Genomic DNA, 21,598 nt, shown 5'->3' with positions numbered 1-21,598 from the left:
AAACATTGACTGGAAATACTACAGTTCAAATATTTTAGATGGGTCAGTGTTTGTCCAATGCGTGCAGGATGGTTTCCTAACTCTATGTAGACAAACCAACAACGGGCGAGGTCACATTGGATTTGGTACAGGGTAAATAATCTGGTCAGTTGTTAGATTTGGAGGTAGGTGAGCACTTGGGTAATAGTGACCACAATTCAGTTATGTTTTCTTTAGCGATGGAAAGGAATAGGTATATACCACAGGGCAAGTATTGGTGCTGGGGGAAAAGGCAATTATGACATGATTAGGCAAGATTTAGGATGGGGAAGGAAACCGCAGGGGATGGACAGAATTGAAATGTGGATCTTATTCAAGGAACTGCGTGTCCTTGATAAGTATGCTCCTGTCAAGCAGGGAGGAAGTGGTCAAGCGAGGGAGCCATGGTTGACTAAAGAAGTTGAATCTTTTGTCAAGAGGATGAGACATGAAGGCTCAGTTAGCGTGCTTGAGAGTTACAATTTTGGCAGGAAAGACCTAAAGAGAGAGCTAAGAAGAGCCAGGAGGGGACATGAGAAGCCATTGACAGATAGGATCAAGGAAAACCCTAAAAGCTTTCTACAGGTATATCACGAATTAAAAGAATGACTAGAGAAAGATTAGGGCCAATCAAGGATAGTAGTGGGAAGTTTTCCGTGGAGTCTGAGGAGATAGGGGAAGTGCGAAATGAATAGTTTTCCTCTGCATTCACACTGGAAAAAGACAATGCTGTCGAGGAGAATACAGAGATACTGACTAGTAGACTAAATGGGATTAAGGTTCACAAGGAAGTGGTGTTGGCAATTCTGGAAAGTGTGAAAATAGACAGGTTCCCTGGGGCGGACGGGATTTATCCTAGGATTCTCTGCGGAGCAAGGGAGGGGACTGCAGAACCTTTGGCTTTGATCTTTATGTCATCATTGTCTACAGGAATAGTGCCAGAAGACTGGAGCGTAGCAAATGTTGTCCCCTTGCTCAAGGAGGGGAGTAGAGACAACTCTGGTAATTATAGACCAGCGAGCCTTACTTTAGTTGTGGGTAAAGTGTTGGAAAAGGTTATAAGAGATAGGATTTATAATCATCTACAGGGGAATAAGTTGATTAGGGATAGTCAATACGGTTCTGTGAAGAGTGGGTCATGCCTCACAAACCTTATTGAGTTCTTTGAGATGGTGACTAAACAGGTGGATGAGGGTAAAGCAGTTGACGTGCTGTATATGGATTTCAGTAAAGGCATTGGAGAAGGTTCCCCACAATAGATTATTGCAGAAAATACAGAAGCATGGGATTGAGGGTGATTTAGTGGTTTGGATCAGAAATTGGCTTGCTGAAAGACGACAGAGGGCGGTGGTTGATGGGAAATGTTCAGCCTGGAGTTCAGTTACTAGTGGCGTACCGCAAGGATCTGTTTTGGGGCCGCTGCTGTTTGTCATTTTTATAAATGATCTAGAGGAGGACACAAAGATAGGTTAGTAAATCTGCGGATGACACTAAGGTCGGTGGAGTCGTGGATAGTGCTGAAGTATGTTGTACATTACAGAGGGATATAGATAAGCTGCAGAGCTGGGCTGAGAGGTGGCAAATGGAGTTTAAATGCAGAAAAGTGTGAGGTGATTGCTTTGGAAGGAGCAACAGGAATAATGAGTACTGGGCTAATGGTAAGATTCTTGGTAGTGTAGATGAGCAGAGAGATCTGTGTCCATGCGCATAGATCCCTGAAAGTTGCCACCCAGATTGATAGGGTTATTAAGAAGGCATACAGTGTGTTAGCTTTTATTGGTAGAAGGATTGAGTTTCAGAGCCACAGGGTCATGCTGCAGCTGTACAAAACTCTGGTGCGGCTGCACTTGGAGCATTGCGTACAGTTCTGGTCACTGCATTATCGGAAGGATGTGGAGCTTTAGAAAGGGTGCAGAGAAGATATACTAGGATGTTGCCTGATATGGAGGGGAGGTCTTATGAGGAAAGGCTGAGAGACTTGAGGTTGTTTTCATGAAAGAAAAAGAGGTTGAGTGGTGACTTAATTGAGACATATAAAGATAATCAGAGGGTTAGATAGGGTGGACAGTGAGAACTTTTCCTCAGATGGTCATGGCTGGCATGAGGGGACATAGCTTTAAATTTAGGGGTAAGAGATAGAGGACAGACGTCAGAGGCAGTTTCTCTATTCAGTGTAGGGGCATGGAACGCACTGCCTGCAACTGTAGTCAACCCGCCAACTTTAAGGGCATTTAAAATGGTTATTGGATAAACATATGGATGAAAATGGAATAGCATAGGATAGATAGGCTTCAGATTGGTTCCACAGTTCAGTACAACATTGAGGGCTGGAGGGCCTGTACTGCACTGTAATGTTCTATGTTCTAAGGATCCCACCAGATCATTAACAATGATTGGATTAAGAATCAAATTCACCATTTACATTTAATTTTTCTCTATAATACTTCATCCAGTACGTATCTGTAGTGAACTTTTATGATAGGACATTCAATGTCAAACTTTTGTAAGATGTATAGACACATGCCACAAGCCTTAGGGGAAAGACCCAAATTTTGAATCCATGTTTTACTATTTTGCATGCCTATCAAGTTATATCAATTGATTTGACAAGTCTTGATATTTTTAGATTTATCCAGAGGCAACATCAGGAACCAAACTTCAAAAAATAGGTGACCCAATAAAAGAGTGGAACCTAACAGCCTGCACTTTGACAGCCAGATAGTCCAGATTCAGTCTCAATGTCAACTCATGACATTCTGTCTGTTAATTACCTATTAATTGTAGGCCAAACAAACTAGATCTTGTGATCCTATTTTAAAAAGACCAAACTTGGGGATAAAATGAAAAGTTCTACATATGTAATGTGTAAATCTGCAAATAATTCGAGTAGTCATTACCAACTTGTAAAGAGATGTATTTCTGTAGATTCTGCTATAGTGTAACCAGAAACCTGAAAGTGTGCGGCCATGGTTTGTATCAGGTTAGCTCCCACTGTCTTGGGGAGAGACACTTTCCCCACCACCAGGAAAATTACTGTTAGCTCAGCTGGTTAGAGTGTGGTGCTAATGACGCCAAGGTCGTGGGTTCAATCCCCACACTGACCAAGTGTAGGGCTGAGGTTTGCAATGCTGTGTCAGAGTTTGCGATTGCTTTGGGCGGCACGGTGGCACAGGGGTTAGCACTGCTGCCTCACTGCGCCAGAGACACGGGTTCAAGTCCCGCCTCAGGCAACTGTCTGTGTGGAGTTTGCACATTCTCCCCGTGTCTGTGTGGGTTTTCTCCAAGTGCTCCAGTTTCCTCCCACAATCCAAAAAATGTGCAGGTCAGGTGAATTGACCATGCTAAATTGCCCGTAGTGTTAGGTGAAGGCATAAATGTAGGGGAATGGGTCTGGGTGGGTTGCTCTTTGGAGGGTCAGTGCAAACTTGTTGGGCTGAAGGGCCTGTTCCCACATTGTAAGTAATCTAATCTAAAAAGTGCACCCAATAATAACCACTCACCAAAACTGGATTTAAGTGACAACTGCCTCTGTATAACATTCTCATTCACACTCTGGCAGCAACCAAAGCAAGCTGAGCTCCAATTGTATTATATTGGAAGAACTTTTTTTCCTCCATCGTTCTGTTATGGGACATGGAGGTCACTGGCAAAAATCAGCATTTTGTTTCTCCGTTCCTAACTGCCCTTGAACAGATTTGGTTTCTGAAATGACTTCGAAAGTCAGTGTGGGTATAGAGTCACACATCAGAAAAGCTGATTTCCTTTGCTAAAGAACATGAATGAACCTTATTGGGTTTTTTTATGACAATGGTTTCATGGTCACCATTGTAGAAATTTAACTCCAGATCTTTATTTCGTGGTAGGTTTGAAATTTGTTCTCATAGCATTAGCTTGGTCTTTGGAATATTTGTTAAGTGAATTATGCCAATCTTCCTTGTATAGGACTGTATACGAGGAGGAAGCACATTATCCCTTTCAACGCCATTCTGCACAAAGGCTGTCATCAGAAACATCAGATCCAAACCTTGAAGTGGGTGGAACTTAAAAACTTTCAATGGCAGTTCCACCTTCAGTCTTTAATGGCCTATGGACGAATGACTGCCTCTTAACTCTGGTATTTTTGCAGCCCTATCACTATTCATTTTAATTACCCCATGCCTTTTTCCTAAAGAAGAGAAAGTGAGGACTGCAGATGCTGAAGATCAGAGTCGCGACTGCGGTGATGGGAAAGCACAGCTGGTCAGGCAGCATTTGAGGAGCAGGAGAATCGATGTTTCAGGCATAAACTGTTCATCAGGAATTTCCTGATGAAGGGCTTATGCCCGAAATGCGATTCTCCTGCTGCTTGGATGCTGCCTGACCTGCTGTACTTTTCCAGCACCACACACTCGACACATGGGGTAAAAAGCTATGTTCAGCCCAAAGTTGTGGCTGTGGCTGCATCTAGGCCATGTCGAGGTTGTCAGCCCTTGAGCCATCATAATTGCCTCAGATGTATGGAAAGGCTATGCTCTTTTTGAAAAGTTAGCAGCTGTAGTAATGAGCTCTCAAGGTAGGGCTCATGCAGCAGATTTTTATTGGTTCTTTATCAGATGAATCTTTCCTCTCAATATTTTGGAATACTTGTGGAGGGAAGGTTAAGCGTGCCAAACCTGCTCAGTTTTGGAGAGCCCAGACCTGAGCACATCCATTTCTGGCCAAGTCTTTATTTAGATGGCAAAGAGGGATGACATACATGAAATCTTCAGGACTCAATGCCAGGGGCCACCGCTCAAATCTCTGGATGTCTGATGATGTGGCACCATGATTTTACAAAGGTGGAAACAAAAGCTTTCATATCCTTCTGTTTGCTAAATCAACCCAAGCAGTTGATGCATCTGCCATCACTCCCACCTGCTCACATTCCCATATCTGAATCTTCTGCCATACTGTTAGTGACCAGCATCTCTGCAGTTGACAGACAGGGACAAGTAAATGTCTGCTAGGAAAGAAGATGTGGGGCAAGAGCATAGAATCTAACCCTGCAGGGCATGTGATACATTTCCACATATCGGAGTCCACAAGCGATCCCAAGTGAATATCTGTGCCTATAACTGTGTCAGAGCCAGAATAAACATCTGCTTGGTGGACCATTTACATCCCGTGACCACAACCATCTTCCATCAATTGCACAGCCTCAATTAGAACATACGGCTCTAATTTGTAAACTTGGGGGTTGGTTTTTACACCTCCTTTGCTGGAGCTTCTTGTCTTTTATCAAGAACTGATCAGGGTCTAGAACATCGTCACTTTCAGTTGAAACTCCCTACCATTTGGAGTAGCAACAATCCTCTTGAAGCCGCTGACCAAAAAATCTCCATTATTCATTCATATATTACAAGTTATTTCTGTCAACACAAAGTTCTTTACAGGAATTAACAAACTGTATTGTTTCAATCAACTATCTGTATGTGCTGTGGCATTCCTACTCTGCTATGCAAAGGAAGTGGAGGTTACAGTTAGGAGGTTTATTTCAAAACAGGCGTTTGACATGGAGAGTTTTCTCCATGGCAGTTCACCGAATTGATCACAATTAATTGCAGAGTGTGCCAGCACAGCTGCAACTCATGTGCTTAGAAAAAAATCCACGTTTTATATCCATGTAAGGATGTTATAGTTCATGGTTATAGTTATTGCTTCATTACCAGAGAACAGTACTCGTCAATTTCTTCAAAGTCATGTTGATGTATGATCACCAGTTGTAGATGGAAATGGGAAGATTGAAGGAAATCCTCGTGGGTCTCTGATTCAGGTCGGGGTTGGCCATTAATAAATCCAGATAGAAGTTGTTTGGCTTGAAAGTCTCTTCTGCATCCAGGTGATGTGTAGTGGTAGTGACCCTACCTCTAGGCAAGGAGGCCCAGATTTAAGTTCCACCAATTCCAGAGGTGTCATAACAACTCTGAAAGATTGATTAGAAAATAAAAACCTACCTAGTTTCCCTCAACACCTTTCATGACCACTGGGTTTCAAGGGGATGGAGTGCAGCATCATATCTGGAAATACTATATATTTCAATTTGTTAACTAAAGCTTTTGTTTTTGCTCAAGTATAAATGAGCAGCAACTTTCACTATATTAGAAACTTGCTAGTTGGAGCAAAAGAAATGTAAAAAGGAACAGACTAACAGTGGGGATGAAGAGGTTGATGTTTGTAGTATGGATCTCTTTAAAGGGTCTAAAGGTTGATTTCTGTGCAGACCTTCACCGCCTTTATGTACAGACCATGAGACGAGTAGAAATAGGCCATTCAGCCCAACAAGCCTGCTCTATTGTTCATTAAGATCATGGTTGATCTGATAACCCTTCATGCCACTTTGCCTTTTCCCCATAACTCTTTATGATCAAAAATCTGCCTATATCAGCCTTGAATATACTTAAAAACCCAGCCTTGACCACTGTGGTAAAGGATTGCAGAGATTCATTATCTTCAGAAAAGAAATTCCTTATTTGCCCTAACCATATGACCCCACATTCTGAGATTATGCCATAAGACGCAAGAGCAGAAATTAGGCCATTTGGCCCTACAGGTCTGCCCTGCAATTCCATCACAGCTTATAAGTTTCTCAAATCCATTCTTTCACTTTCTCCCCTTAACCCTTAGTCCCTATGACAGTCACAAATTTATCTCTGTCTAAAATATACTCAACGGCCTGGCCTCCACAGCCTTCTGTGGCAATGAATTTCATAGGTTCACCACACTCTGGCTGAAGTTTCTCCTCATCTCCATTCTAAAGGGTCTTTACTTTAAGGGTATGCCATCGGTAATAGAAACACTTTCCCAATGTCCACTCTGTCCAGGCCTTTCAGTATTCTAAGTTTCAATTAGATCCCCCCCCACCTCCCCCACCATCCTTCTAAATTCCATCTCATAGAGACCCAGAATCCTCAAACATTCCTCATACGCTAAGCCTTTCATTCTTGGGACCATTCTCGCAAACTTCTTCTGGACCTTTTCCAGGGCCAGTACATGCTTCCTGAGGTATGGGACCCACAATTTTTCACAATACTTCAAATGTGGTCTAACCAGAGCCATGTAAAGCCTCAGAAGTACATTCCTGTTTTTATATTTCAGTCCTCTCAAATTAAATGTCAACATTACATTTATCTTTAACTACCAACTCAACCTGCAAGTTTACCTTAAGAGAATCATAGACTAGGATTCAAGTCCCTTGGTCAGATTTCTGAATTTTCTCTCCAATTAGAAAATAGTCCGTGCCTTTATTCTTCCTACCAAAGTGCATGATCTCACACTTTCCCACATTATACTCCATCTGGCACTTCTTTGCCCACTCACCTACTGCAGCCTCCCTGTCTCAATATTCCCTGTCTCAATATTACCTGTCCCTCCACCTATCTTTGTATCATCTGCAAACTTAGCCAAAATGCCCTCAGTTCCTTCATCCAAATCATTAATGCATTAAGTGAAAAGTTGTGGTCTCAACACTGATCCTTGCAGAATACCACTTGTCACCGGCTGCCATCCCAAGCACATTTTTATCCCTATTCTTTGTGCCAGACAGCCAATCTTCTATCCACGCTAATACCTTGCCTGTAATACCACAGACCCTTAGTCAGGTGGGAGAAAGAGAGGACTGCAGATGCTGGAGGTCAGAGTTGAGAGTGTGGTGTTGAAAAAGCATAGCCAGTCAGGCAGCATCTGAGGACCAGGGGAATCGCCGTTTCGAGTATAAGCTCTTCTTCATTCCTGATGAAGAGCTTATGCTCAAAATGTCGATTCTCCTGCTCCTTAGATGGTGTTTGACCAGCTGTGTTTTTCCAGCACCACACTCTCGACCCTTATCTTAGTCAGCAACCTCCTATGCAGCACCTTGTCAAAGGCCTACTTGAAGTCCAGGTAGATAACATCCATTAGCTCTCCTTGGTCTAACCTACTTGTTACCACCTCATATTTCTAAGATTTTTCAGGCATGATCATCCCTTGATGAAACCATGCTGACTTTGCCCTATTTTACTAGGCACTTCCAAGTATTCAAAACTCTCATCCTTCATAATGGACTCCAAAATTTTTTCAATGACCGAGGTCAGGCTAATCGGCCAGTAATTTCCCATCTTTTGCCTTACTCCCTTTTTAAACAAGGGACTTTTCCAGTTACATTAGAAATTTTCCAGTCCTCTGGGACCTTCCCTGACATCAGTGATTCCTGAAAGATCACCACTCACGCCTCCACCATCTCTTCAGTTACCTCCTTCAGAACTTTGAGCTGTCATCCATCTGGTTCAGGTGATTTATCCACCTTCAGACCTATCATGGTGATGGCCACCATAGTCACCTCTATCCCTCCGACTCTCTCGAATTTTTGGAATATTACTCATGTTTTCTACTGAAGACTGAAGCAAAGTACTTGCTCAGTTCCTTTGCCATTTCTTTGTTTCCCATTACTACTTCTCTAGTGTCATTTTCCAATTGATATATATCTAAACAAACTCTTATGATGTTCTTTTATACTACTAGCTAGCTTTTCCTCAGTTTTTGTCTTCTCTCTCCTCTTTTTTTGTTATTCTCATTGGTCTATGTAGGCGTATGTTCACAGACTTTCCCCACAAGGAGTAAAGGACCTCTAACCTTCTACTCATCAAGCCCCCAAAATAACCTTGTGTGTGTTCTAATAAAGTCATCTCTCATTCCAAACTCCACACTGATTCCTAGAAAATAACAGATATTCCATTTTATTACATCTGATTTGAAGTAGTGAGATGTTATCAAACAATCAACGTACCTGGTGTCATTCTAAGCATCTCAAGATTTGGGCTGATTGGTTTTTCTGACTTCCTCTGGCTGTTTTCAACACTAGAGCTGTACAACATGGAACATTTATTTAATAAAAAACAAAGAGGAGACTCATTTTACTTAATAAGAACTGTAGATGCTGAATATTTAACAGAAGAAGCATGTTGGAGCAACATCACAGCAAGTCTGAAAGGATCTGTTTTCTGTATACAGAGTTAACATTTGAAGTCCAATGATTGTTCATTACATTCTCATTGTAAAGCTATCAGGACTGATTTTAACCTTAAATCAGTAACAATGGCAGCAAGTAGGTGCAGTGGGTTGGGTTGCTTACTTTTCTTAAAGTTTGTGTAATGAGTGACTGAGCCATTAGTGCTAATTTCCCATCATCAAAAGTTAAAAATCAGTGCTAAGACTCTTGCCAAGGAATTTCAAGGGCACAGACTACAAACAGTGGATAGAAATGATGTGTAGGTATATGGATAAAAGGTGAGAGATTGGCACTAGATAATAGAAGCAGCACTGTCACACAAACTCAAATGAACATCAAAATTCCCTTAGCTTGAAAAATGCTTTAAGTAATGAAGTGTGATTTCCCAAATGTGGGACAGTGTGACATCTGGGTTTGTGTTGATTATACAATAGCACATAAAACACCAGGGGAGAAATCAGAAAATGTCTGCCATTTATTCAAAAAGTGATAGTAATCAGGCAACAACATTTTCTTGTACTTCATGGGCATGGCAACAAAAGTAAAATTTGACTTAAATTGGACATGGCATTAATTTGAAAAATTGGCTTCTCAAGCCCGAGATTAACAATTCCCACTAGTCTCCCGGATTAAAGGTCAGTGGGCTTTGCAAGCCCATTCAATCTTCCATTGCACGCACATAAAAAAAAAGGAATTGGTTATCCTAATCAGGAAACGGAGTATTATCCATGACCAAGTTAATAATGGACAGTAAGATCACATGCCAATTTAAAATTTCTGCTGCATCTGAGATTCTAACATTTGAGGATGAGCCACATGAAAGACTGTTTATTAAATTCACAGCCATGGTCATTCAGGCAAAATCCTGGGAAATGTAAATTGTTAAATGGTTAGTGGGTAAAAAAAAAGTGCTCAATAGTTTCTCATATTGGAATAGTAGTAGTACTGAATGGGTCTCTCTGTACTGACTGTTGGGCTGTCAAACTTGCTAATTGACACGTTATCCAAACACAAATGTTCAAACAAGCAGATGGAGCCAAAACATATGCAGTAGAATCAGTGAGGATAGCTCATGTCAGATTGAGAAATGCAGACAGAAAAATAACAGGTGAATTTTCAACCAAATGAATGTAAAGTGATTGTGCATGGGAAAGAAAAAAGGCAGTAATGATGCGGAAAGGTAAAGGTATAGCTAAAAGAGGGCTCTCAAACTCGATGCTAAACTTGCTCAGCTAACGCAAAGTAGTAATGACTAAATCAACATTAGAGCTACATGACTGAAACGAAGTGCAAGTGGCAAAATGTTTCAATCAAACTATACTAATAATTCTCTGGTGAGACAGCATCAGGAGTGTCTCCTATGCTGATTAGGAAAAGATTCACAACTGGAGAAAAAGAATAGCAAAGTCTGGAGAGAAAAAACTCAAGAGGGTGATTTTACTGCTGCTCATTCAAGGTTGCATTTTGAAGATGCTGCTGAATGTGCTTTTAGAATGCAATGCTACATTCAATAAAAAAAGGGAGCAAAGCCAGTATCCTTGGGTCAAATGTTGCTGTTGACTAATACATACAAAGCACACATTTGACAAATGACTTTTTTTTTTAAATTTGGACATGCTTAAGGACAATAGGTTCTCCATATAATAGAAACTGCAGTGCAGAAGACAATTTGTTCAGAGTTTGAAATGCTTTGATGTGGTAAAGCTTTATACAAATCCAATAAAAATATTTAAAGATTAGCAAAACTGACTTCAGCAAACAGTTAGGCTTTTCATTGATTTTCCATAGTTAACTGCAGTACTTACATCAGATGATTCAACGTGTTTGAAATCAGGGGAGTCACCAATCGCTGCCGTGGAATAAAAGCTGTCCTGCCTTTGAGATTAGGAGTGTCCATGTTTTCCATTCTGTTCGCAAGGAGTTGCTGAGACTGCATTTTTACTTCTATTTGGAGGTTCTTGCATGGAGTGCCAGCTACTACTTGAATTTTGTTTGTTCTAGGAGTAGGAACCATAATGCAATACCCCGACCAACTATCCTATAAAAACAACAAACTATTTAAATTGATATAAATTCCTTATTAAAAATTGAAACTTATGCATTGAGTTACTGAGAGTAAGTTGCAGTGAAAAACAGAACACTAAAATTATGCACCTGTACAGACTGTTTAATTCAATCTGTGGAGGTATTATAACATTTGTACTAAGTAAGTTGGCCACTGTTTGTGTAGATGGGTTAATTTCTGTCTGCTTACTGGTCCTATTGGAAAAAGAGCCACTTAGTTTACAGCAGAGAATGTGGTCATTTGATCATTCAGGGAAAGAGCTGCCCAATTAGTTACACACCCATTTCTTTTTCATAACACTGCAAAGTTGTCATTTTTCAAGTACATATCAAACTATTTCAAAAATACTATCAAAACTACTTTCATAACATTTTCAGGCAGAACTCCAAATATAACAACACACAAAAATAATTTCTCTCCAACCCTCTGGTTTATTTGCCACTTACCTTAAACCTATGTCAATTGGTTACTGATTGGTCTCATAGTGAAATATGTTTCCATTATTTTCTCCGAGTGGGGAGTTTTTACATCTCTGGAATGATACTTCATAAAATAAAATGATTTAATAATTTTGAATATCTATTAAATCCTCCCTTACATTCTCCATCCTAGGAAACAATCCCAACTTCATTAGTCTCAGAGGGTTCAATAATTTAAGTAATTGAAAAGATACTTGCAGCACCTGAAAATTGAGAGGAATTCTGGCAAAAATATTTTACTCTTTAACACCATACCATGCACTGCATCAAAATCTTAAATATAATAATGCCAGCAATAATCAATTAATTAAATAAAACAGAATACATTTATTTGCAAATAAGGAAATGTTACAATTAAATTATAATGAATTCTAATATTTTTACCAGCACATTTTTTTTTACCAGAACCATGTGGGATATCTTGCGTAGATTCACCACCACCAATCCTTCTTACTGGTACTAATCAAGCTACTGATGCCAAGGATACCCATACAATATCTTAAGTTAAAAACAGGCTCTAACTTGATTACACAGTAAAGGTTTATTACATTTACTTAGCAACAAGTTACATTATATCAAAGATACACGATTGTCTCGTGAGGCATCGGGCTCAACTTAAGAGAAAGTACACATTACTATTTCCATTATACACTGTTGGCACTAAGAACATACGCTGGAGGCTGGAACTGCAGACTAGAGTCCCTTACATCCTGATGGATGGAGCTACTTATGACATCAGTTAACACTTTCTGCTCTTAACCACCTTGTCAAACAAGAATAGTTAGATAAAAGCTACGAATGCAGTCATTACCAGAAACTAAGATCGAGACAGTCAGACCATATTCTGAAATACCAACAACTTGACATTGTTTGCAATGGTTAACACATGCACCAATTCTGGATTTTAGAAACTGGGAAATACTGGAAGTAGACGGCTGGCCTGTGAGTGACAATTTAGAGAGATTAATGTTTCAAATATAATTAAACCCTGGAAAATAAACAAACATTCTGCATTGGGGGCGGGCGGAGTGTTACCATGGTCCTGTTTTTATAACCCACTAAACGTTTTTATCGCCCGCTTTCCACCACTCTGCACCTGAATTTCTGATTGCCAGTTTGCAAAGCCCGCTGTGTGATAGGGTCTTTTCTGTAAGAAATAAAACGCACCACAGTTTACAGACTTCCCCTTCCCCAGCTCCCAGACCTTGGCTTATGCAGCACCAGGATAAAACTATTTCCTGAAGTTTAGCTCATGTTGTCGTCCAAGTGGAAGCCGATCCGAGTCTTGACTTGCCTTATGCTGTCCGGGGCCCAGTAACCAGCTCAACCCTCTTCACTGAATTGCTCAAACTGCTCCCGCTTCAAGTTGAACCCCAATTCAAATTGAACTGAGCAGGTTGGTTAGACCTAAGTAATTGAATGAGCACAGTGTCCATCGATTCCACCCACAATCGATTCAGTAGGTGTGCTGTGATCGACGTGTCCAGGAACCAAACAGAGGTCAGGACCGGCCCACCAATAGACCAATCACGCCGTGGATGGGCGGAACCAGAACCAAAGGCAGTTGAAAAGTTCCGCGCGCTGCCTTACTGAAGCTGGATCCCGGGAGTAATTCATAGAATGGAGTAAGAGCATAGTTCGCTTTATTGAATTGAGCATGATATGATTACTGGGCACATTTTTTTCCCCTTTTTGAATTGGAGATGATTGGGTTGGAGTTTCACCATTTCCCCTTTGGGATTTGTTTTCGGGTGCTGCTCGTCCTCCTCCAGGTCTTGAGAAGTGGGACGATGAGCGCCAGTCAGTAATCGCACTCTCCATTCGGACAGAAAGCTGGAGAATGCTGCAGAAATAAACAATGGCGTTTGCCATTACTGGTGCACAACGTGCCCTCTCCCATCCTCCAGCAATTTCAAAGGAAGAAGAAACCCTGAGTTCCAGTGAGCCCAGAAATATTTGGAGCGATGCATTTCTTTCACTGTGAACAAACCACACTTGGTTTTTACACTGCACCCTACAAATTGCACCATTCGTATGTTGTAAAGGTTAATGATAATGGTATAGGGAGGGGAATGTTACATGTGTTATTTTATTAATGTTCTGTGAATTAACTCAAGTGGTAAAAGAGTAAGCGACTGGGAAGGAAATAGTCTCAATTAGAGACAACCGGTTTACATAAAGGGGATCAAAGAGAAAAGAGTAAAGGAACAAAATCAAAATAAAAGAATAAACACTTTTTAAAAAAAAACTCATCCTTGGGATGAAATAGTAGAAGGCTACTTGGTGTGAAATGAAATTACATGATAGTTATGATCAGTAACAGTGGAACCGCTTTTACCAGAACCAAAAACAAATTGCTGGAAAGTCTCAGGTCTAGAACATCTGTGGAGCGAAATCAGAGTTAATGTTTCGGGTGACCCTTCTTCAGAACTGATGATGGCTAGGAAAAATAGCTTTTGTGCAGAAGATTGGGGGGAGCGGTGAAGGAGAGAAAGGGGAAAGGAGTAAACAATAGGTGAAATAGAGCCCAAAAAGAGAGAACAGTTGGACAGACAAAGGAATGGATAATGGTCAGCCTTGGGGAATGAATAGCTGCTAATGGGGGCTTGTCATGGGTGGTCCCTCACAGATAAAGATGACTCTCTTCCACTCTCAGGGTGAGTCCATAAGTGGTTGTATAAATTTATACGGCGAGCCCGGGCTCTGTTACACTTGGGGCAGAAGGTGTGCATTGGTGCAGTAGCGTGCTCCTTTTGCTGTTTTCACCTCGCTTCCTTTTTTTTCCCCTCATGGCTAGTCTCAAGCTGTTTAATGCCTTTCCAGATGCTCCTCCTCCATTTTGCACAGTCTTGGGCTAGTGATTCCCAGATGTCTGCGGAAATGACACATTTTGCATATGAGGCCTTGAGGGTATCACTGAAGTGCTTCCTCTGTCCACGTGGGGCCTCTCTGCCGTTTCAAAGTTGGGAGTAGAGGATCTGCTTGGGGAGTCTCATGTAAGCCATATAGATGATGTGGTCAGCTGATGAAGGGTGGTCAATGTCTCAGTGCTGGGGATGTAGGCCTGGTTGAGGATTCTGCTGTTGGCGCATCTTTCTTTCCAGTGAATTCACAGGACTTTGCCCAAGCAGACTTGGTGGTATTGCCCCAGTGCCTTGAGATGTCTGCTGTAGACAGTCCACCTCTCAGAGCCAAATCATGATCTTGGTATCGGATGTGATGTTGTTGTTCTTGAACATTATTATTGTACTGTGTAATAGTAGACCATGTAATAACAAGGCCTAATGTGTAGCGTTTAGGGGTAAGGACATGGGAGAAGGGGCCTCAAGCCCTAAGATTGTTGAACCTGATATTGAGACCAGAAGGCTGTCGAGTTCCCAAGCTGAAAATGAGATGCTCTTCTTTCAGCTTGCACTGAGCATCACTGGAGTACTGCAGCAAGCCTGAGACAGAGATGTTGGCCAGGCCAGGAAACAAGGTAGTGCGTTCAAGTGACAGCAACTGGAAGCTCAGGGTCTTCTTTGCAGACAAAATGTAGGTGTTCTGTGAAGTGGCTACCCACCCTATTCTTCATTTTCCCAATGTATAGTCAAGGTAACTGTAAGAGTCAATTGACTATACATTCTCACACGCTATTTCCTGTAAAGATCCTATTCCATTTTCTCAGTTCCTCCGTTTCAGTCGCATCTATTCTGATGATGTCAACTTCAACAATGGGGCCTCCGAAATGTCCACCCTCTTCCTCACCCAAGAATGCTCCAGCACCGAAGTGCTCAGCCAGATCCGACCCATCTCCCGCATTTCATCCCTTACCCCTGTCTTCCCTCCCACAACAGCGATAGGGTCTCCATTGTCCTCACTTACCATCTCGTCAGGATCCACATCCCAATGATCATTAGCTGCCATTTCCGTCATTTCCAGCGGGATGCTACCACTAGGCGCATATTCCTTTCCCCTCCCCTGTAGGACTGCCACAAAGACCATTTCTTCCCATACACCTTGGTGCACTCCTCCTTCATCCTCAACACCCCCGCTCCCCAATAGCTCCACAGAATCTTCCCCTGCAACCGCACAATATGTAATACCTGCCTGTTTACTTGCTCCCTTTTCTATATCCAAACTCATCTTCCAGGTGAAGCAGTGCTTTACCTGTACTTCATTCAATCCAGTCTACTGATTTCACTGCTCACAATGTGGTGTCCTCTACATTGACTGTTAGACAATACAAATAAGGTAGACAGGCCCACTGCTGCAGATGTGTGTAATAACAGCTTTTAACAGGTTGATTAGAAAAATAGGTTAAATTTTTAAAAAATAAATAACATAGGCAAATAATAAAATGCTTGCACCTGTGGAGGAATCTAAAACTAAAAATTATAAATAATGTTTATGAATTAATAAATCCAATAATGAATTTAGAAGCACAACCCTACCATTGGAGCAGTTGAGATGAATAGCATAGCTGCATTTAAAAGGAAGCCGAAAAAGTATATGAAAGAGAAAAGATTGAACAATTGTCTAATCAGGTAAGATACAGTTGTGTGGGTGAAAGCTTGTGTCAAAAGTAAATAAAACCAAAACAGTTGAGTGGATTGATCAGTACTTGTGCTGTAAGTACTATGTAATTAACTGGATCAAATCAGCTAGTAATTTATTTGTGAAAAAGTGGAACTCGTAGAACCTATCTTCACAAATTGTTGCATGTTTAATCAGCTAGTGATGAGTCCTGTGCATTAGTGGTATTCTTCCAGCAAGCGATAGCCCTGCTGTCTGTACAGATGCTGACTGACTCTTAGAATGTTTTGTATTTCTTTTTCACATGTTGCTTAAACCTTGTTACAGTTTCTAAATTTGTTATAGTAGGAAATGCAATTTGTAGACTGTGTGGTCTAGTAATATAGTCAATTGTATGATTGCGTACAAATCAATTGAAGAAACTCATTGACATTTTTTAAAAATAGGTTTAGTAAAGCAGCCTTATTGTTGCGATCTTAATAATAAGAATGTTTACTGAAGAAAAAGTACGGACTCGGTTGAAATTTTAAGAATTTTTAAAATTCCAGCTTGATCGTAAACTAAGGAATTGTAATAACTGGCTTACATACATCAACATTCTCCAAACAACAGTGAGAAGAAATTTCTAAATAACTTCGTTTTGGTGGTGATTTTGAAGGATAAATTCCTGCTTTGGTGTTGGCTGTGGCTGTGATGGTTTCTGCATCAGAGGATTTTTGATTCATACATGAATGTCACTGACTAGGTCTGCGTTAGCTACCCAACCCCAATTACCTTGAGAAATGACACTGAGGCTACCCATCCCTCATTATCTTGAGAAGATGACATAAGTGCCTTTTATACCCTGCAAACAATATGGCCTGTAGGTATGTATCTCATTTGTTGTTCAGAAGAAAGTTACTGTGTTTTTACCAGCAATACCTGGATAAATGTGAGGTGATGCATTTTGGAAGGTCGAACTTGAAATTGAGTACAGGATTAAAGACAGGATTCTTGGCAGTGTAGAGGAACAGCGGGATCTTGGTGTGCAGGTACATAGATCCCTTAAAATTGCCACCCAGGTGGACAGGGTTGTTAAGGAAGCATATGGTGTTTTGGCTTTCATTAACAGGGGGATTGAGTTTAAGAGCCGTGAGATCTTGTTACAGCTCTACAAAACGTTGGTTAGACCGCACTTGGAATACTGTGTCCAGTTCTGGTCGCCCTATTATAGGAAAGATGTGCATGCTTTGGAGAGGGTTCAGAAGAGGTTTACCAGGATGCTGCCTGGAATGGAGGGCTTGTCTTACGAAGAGAGGTTGACTGAGCTCGGACTTTTTTCATTGGAAAAAAGAAGGAAGAGAGGGGACCTAATTGAGGTGTACAAGATAATGAGAGGCATAGATAGAGTTGATAGCCAGAAACTTTTTCCCAGGGCAGAAATTGTTAACACGAGGGGTCATAGTTTTAAGCTGTTTGGCGGAAAGTATAGAGGGGATGTCAGAGGCGGGTTCTTTACGCGGAGAGTTGTGAGAGCATGGAATGCGTTGCCAGCAGCAGTTGTGGAAGCGAGGTCATTGGGGATATTTAAGAGGCTGCTGGACATGCATATGGTCACAGAAATTTGAGAGTTTGTACATTAAGTTTACTTCACATGAGGATCAATGGTCGGCACAACATCGTGGGCTGAAGGGCCTGTTCTGTGCTGTACTGTTCTATGTTCTATGTTCTAATAGTGAAGGAACAACAGTGTTGTTCCAAATCAAGATAGTGTGTGGCTTGGAGGGAAGCTTGTGGACTGAGTTGTTGCCATGAGTCTACTGCCCTTGATCTTCTAGCCGGTAGAGGTTACTGATTTAGAGGGGCCGTCAAAGGAGGTTTGACAATTTGCAGCAGTGCATTTTGTAGATGGTACACTGTATGTCAGTGACAGAGAGAGAATGTGTTTAAGATAGTAAATGAGGTGTGCAATAAGCTTGGTTCTTTGTGGTATTGAGCTCCTTGAGTATTTTTGCAGATGCACTCATCCAACAAGTGGAGAACATTCTATTGTGTTCAAAATGTTAACTTGTCGATGGTGAACAGGCTTTGGAGAGGCCAGAGCTGGCTTATACATCACAAAATTACCAGCATCTAACATACAGTTAATAGAGGAAGTATTTTTGGTCAAGGTTAACCTTCTAGGATGTTGGTGGTGGAATAGTAAATGATGGTAATGCCATTGAATGTCAAGGGGAGATGTTTAGAATTTCTCTTCAGAGCACCTGTGTGGCACATGTTATCAGTCACTTAACACCCAAACGTAAATATGTCTAGGTCTTGCCACATTTGGCATGTGATAGTTCAGCACCTGAAGTGACATCAGTGGTACTGAACACTGCAAACATCACCATTTCTGACCTTCTGATGGAGGGAATGCTATTAATGAAGCAGCTGATGTTATGTTCAGGACACCACAGTCTCCTTGTCTCCAGTTTTTTTTTGGTGAATATCTGATGAGTAATACCCTTCAACACTGGTAGTCAGTGCATGCTTCTACACAAGCATCTTCTATTTCACATATCCAGCAATTGCATGACTTTTAGAATTTGTAGAATGGTAGCTCACTACCTTTTCTTCTATCCTCCTAATTAGGAAATGCTCAGTTTCCACAAAAACTGATTGTGATTCACTCTGCATTCTTAAAAATTTCATATTCTTGGTTTTCAATCTTGTGATATTTGTTCTCTCTTTTATCAGTTCTGAAGCAGACACACAAGTTCTTCAGGAGCTTGGTTCTTCCTGCATGAAACTTGGACAGTTAGCACTTGACAACTTCCATGTAGCACCAGCAGTTGATCAAAAACATCCTGTTGGAATGAATTCCATTTTACACCTCATGTGGTGAGTAATAGCTGTGCATTTATGTATAGTATGGTTAATTTTCTACAACATTTTTTCATTGTAAAAATATTAGAATATACTTTTGCTATGAAGTCATTAGAATAATAATAATGAAAATTTTATGTTCAGGAAATATATTTTGAAAATATTTTGGAATTTACATTTTAGAACTTAATTTCATTTCCTGGTAAATTCCAACTTGAAAGCTTCATTTGAACTTTTCCTAGCTTGTGTTCATTAAATCGTTTGGCATAGAAAGTGAACTTTGGTCCAAAATTCTTATGTTTGAAATTGCTGTCTAATTCATCTCACTTCTTTGGTCTCTCTACATCTCTACAAATTTTATTCCTTTCTATGCGTACCAGTTCCATTTTGAAAGTTTATGTCAAATCTGCTTCTCCTACAACTTTATGTACTGCTTTCCAAAAGTATCGTAACTTGCTACATTTAAAAGAAAATTCTCCAATTTGAATATTTTACCAATTACATGAAACCATTTCAAGCACTCTTTCTGACTGTTAAACCTCCTAATGTGGAAACAATATCAGTTTTGCATGCAGATGGCTTATTTATTATATCAAGGTGCATTTTCCTTGGAAGTATTAAGAAACTGTGCCTATCCAACTTAAAAATCTAATGTGTTTTTTTTAGGGAAATATGTCCGTTTGATAAAGTATAATTATGGCATGACACATCAGTTTCTAATCTAAATTTGGGCATACAAATGATGTGGTAAAGATTGTCAGCTATAAATTAAGATTTATGTCAGGCTTCGTTATACTGAAGTTATCTTCAAAGAAATTGAAGAACACCTTTGCTAAGTAAACAACTGTCTAATTCTGATTACTGGTAGGCACTATTGTGTAAGTGGATAAAATACAGAGAGAGGCACCATCCAGGGTTTGGTGGGGAAAAATCTACTGTAGCACCTTGTTTTGCTGGTTAATGGAAACATTTTCATTTCCTTCAGTTCTAACTTCAACTTAATGTCTTATGCAGTATTTCTATTTTAGCTAATTTTGATCATGACTTCAATAAAACTTGGTAAAATGTAAAATTCATTCACATAGAACAGGGTTAATTTTCTTATTATTCATTCATGGGATAAGGGCATTGTTGACTGGGCCAGCATTTTCACCCATCCCCTTGAGAAGTTGGAGCTCAGCTGTCTCTTGACCCACTGCAATCTTTTGGTGCAGATAAGCCCACAATGCTGCCAAAGGTGAGGGGGGGATGTCAATATATTTCCAAGTCCAGATGCTGACTGGCTTGGGAACTTGAAGGTGGAGGTGTACCCATGTATCTCCTGCCTTTGTCCCATTGGTTAGGAAAATGCTGTCTAAGAAGCCTTGGTGAATTTTTGCGGTGTATTTTATAGGTGGTGAATGCTGTCACTGAATTTTCTAAATGTGGTGCCAATCAAGTCGACTGCTTTGTTCTGGGTTGTATAAAACTTCTTTAATGCTGTTGGAGGTGCACTCATCCACACAAGTGGGAGTATTTCATCACATTCCTGACATGTGCCTTGTAAATGGACAGAAGTTTAGGGAGTCAAGAGTGAATTGCTTGCTGCAGATTCCTAGTGTCTGACTATTTTTGTAGCAACAGTATTTGTATAGGTTTAGTTCATTTTCTGGTTAATGGTACTTTCTAGGATGTTGGGGGGATGGGAACCTAAAGGAGGCTCTGAGTTAGCTAGAGTGAGCGCTTAAGGAAAAAGAGAATCAAGATAGTAAATAAAAAGCAAGAAGCAGCTGAGCAGTGCAGCACTAACATGAGTGGAAACCACGTAGTGACAGAAAAAAAAATGAGAATGTTTAAAAACAAAAGTTCTCCTGGTGGAGGTGTTAGCATTAAAAAAACAAAAGCATATAAACCAACATAAGGGTATTTTATCTTAATGCTTGCAACATTTGAAACAAGATAAATCAGTTGATGGCGCAAATCATTCCAAATGGGTATGTTTTAGAGGCCATTAGAGACATAGTTGCAGGGTGGTCACGACTGGGAATTAAATATCCAGGGATATCAGACTATTCAGAAGGACAGTCAGGAAAGAAAGGGAGGTGGTGTAGCTCTGATTTTTAGTGATGATATCAGGGCAGTAGTGAGAGATGATATAGGTCCTTGGAGAGAAAGGTTGAATCAATGTGGATGGAAATTAGAAATAATAAAGGGTAAAACTCACTAACGGGCATAATGACTCCAAATAATAACGTCACGGAGTGGGCAATAAGCAAAGAAATAACTGATGCATGTAAAAATGGTAAGCAATTATCATGGGCGATTTCAAACTATATATTGGTTGGTCAAACCAGGTTAGTCAAGGCAGTCTAGACGACAAGTTCATAGAATGCATCCACGATAGTTTCCTTGAACAGTATGTAATAGAACCGACAAGGGAGAAAGTTATCCTAGTTCTGGTCCTGTGTAATGAGACAGGAGTAATTCATGATCTCATCGTCAGGGATCCTCCCACAGTATGGTTGAAGTTAAAATACAGATGGAGGGTGATCAGATAAAATCCAATACTAGTGTCTTGTGCTTAAACAAAGGAGACTACAATGGGATGAGGGTGGAGTTAGCTAAGGTAGACTGGGAGCAAAGATTACATGGTGGGACAATTTGAGGAACAGTGGAGGATTCCAAAGTGATTTT

General features: G+C 40.6%; 2 protein-coding genes across 8 annotated transcripts in view; one reads left to right on the top strand and one right to left on the bottom strand.

Annotated features, from left to right (window-relative positions):
* The window catches only part of LOC122558213 (uncharacterized), a 59,220-nt gene extending 46,314 nt beyond the window's left edge, over positions 1–12,906 (bottom strand). For 2 of the 5 annotated variants that reach the window (XM_043706543.2, XM_043706575.2), the window contains exons 1-4: positions 12,768–12,906; positions 11,531–11,627; positions 10,825–11,057; positions 8,798–8,874 (exon numbers count right to left, since the gene is read on the bottom strand). In XM_043706543.2, coding sequence (XP_043562478.1) covers positions 8,798–8,874; positions 10,825–11,033 — 286 coding nt within the window. In that variant the 5' untranslated portion in view covers positions 11,034–11,057; positions 11,531–11,627; positions 12,768–12,906. Of the gene's footprint in view, positions 1–8,797; positions 8,875–10,824; positions 11,058–11,173; positions 11,628–12,730 lie in introns of all 5 variants that reach the window. The other 3 variants (XM_088000544.1, XM_043706552.2, XM_043706571.2) reach the window with 3 other exon arrangements.
* Positions 1–21,598, top strand: part of cenph (centromere protein H) — a 78,450-nt gene that overhangs the window by 37,674 nt on the left and 19,178 nt on the right. Inside the window, exons 1-2 of one of the 3 annotated variants that reach the window (XM_043706597.2) lie at positions 13,112–13,188; positions 18,797–18,940. In XM_043706597.2, coding sequence (XP_043562532.1) covers positions 13,184–13,188; positions 18,797–18,940 — 149 coding nt within the window. In that variant the 5' untranslated portion in view covers positions 13,112–13,183. Of the gene's footprint in view, positions 1–13,111; positions 13,189–14,974; positions 15,098–18,796; positions 18,941–21,598 lie in introns of those variants that run through there. The other 2 variants (XM_088000582.1, XM_043706588.2) reach the window with 2 other exon arrangements.

This window comes from Chiloscyllium plagiosum, unplaced genomic scaffold (assembly GCF_037043375.1).
Source record: "Chiloscyllium plagiosum isolate Xiang-an unplaced genomic scaffold, Cpla_swu_hap1 HiC_scaffold_2, whole genome shotgun sequence".
In the NCBI taxonomy this organism is placed as follows: Eukaryota; Metazoa; Chordata; class Chondrichthyes; order Orectolobiformes; family Hemiscylliidae; genus Chiloscyllium; species Chiloscyllium plagiosum.
Note: the sequence above shows the minus strand (reverse complement) of the source record. Positions and strands in the feature narration are given on the sequence as shown.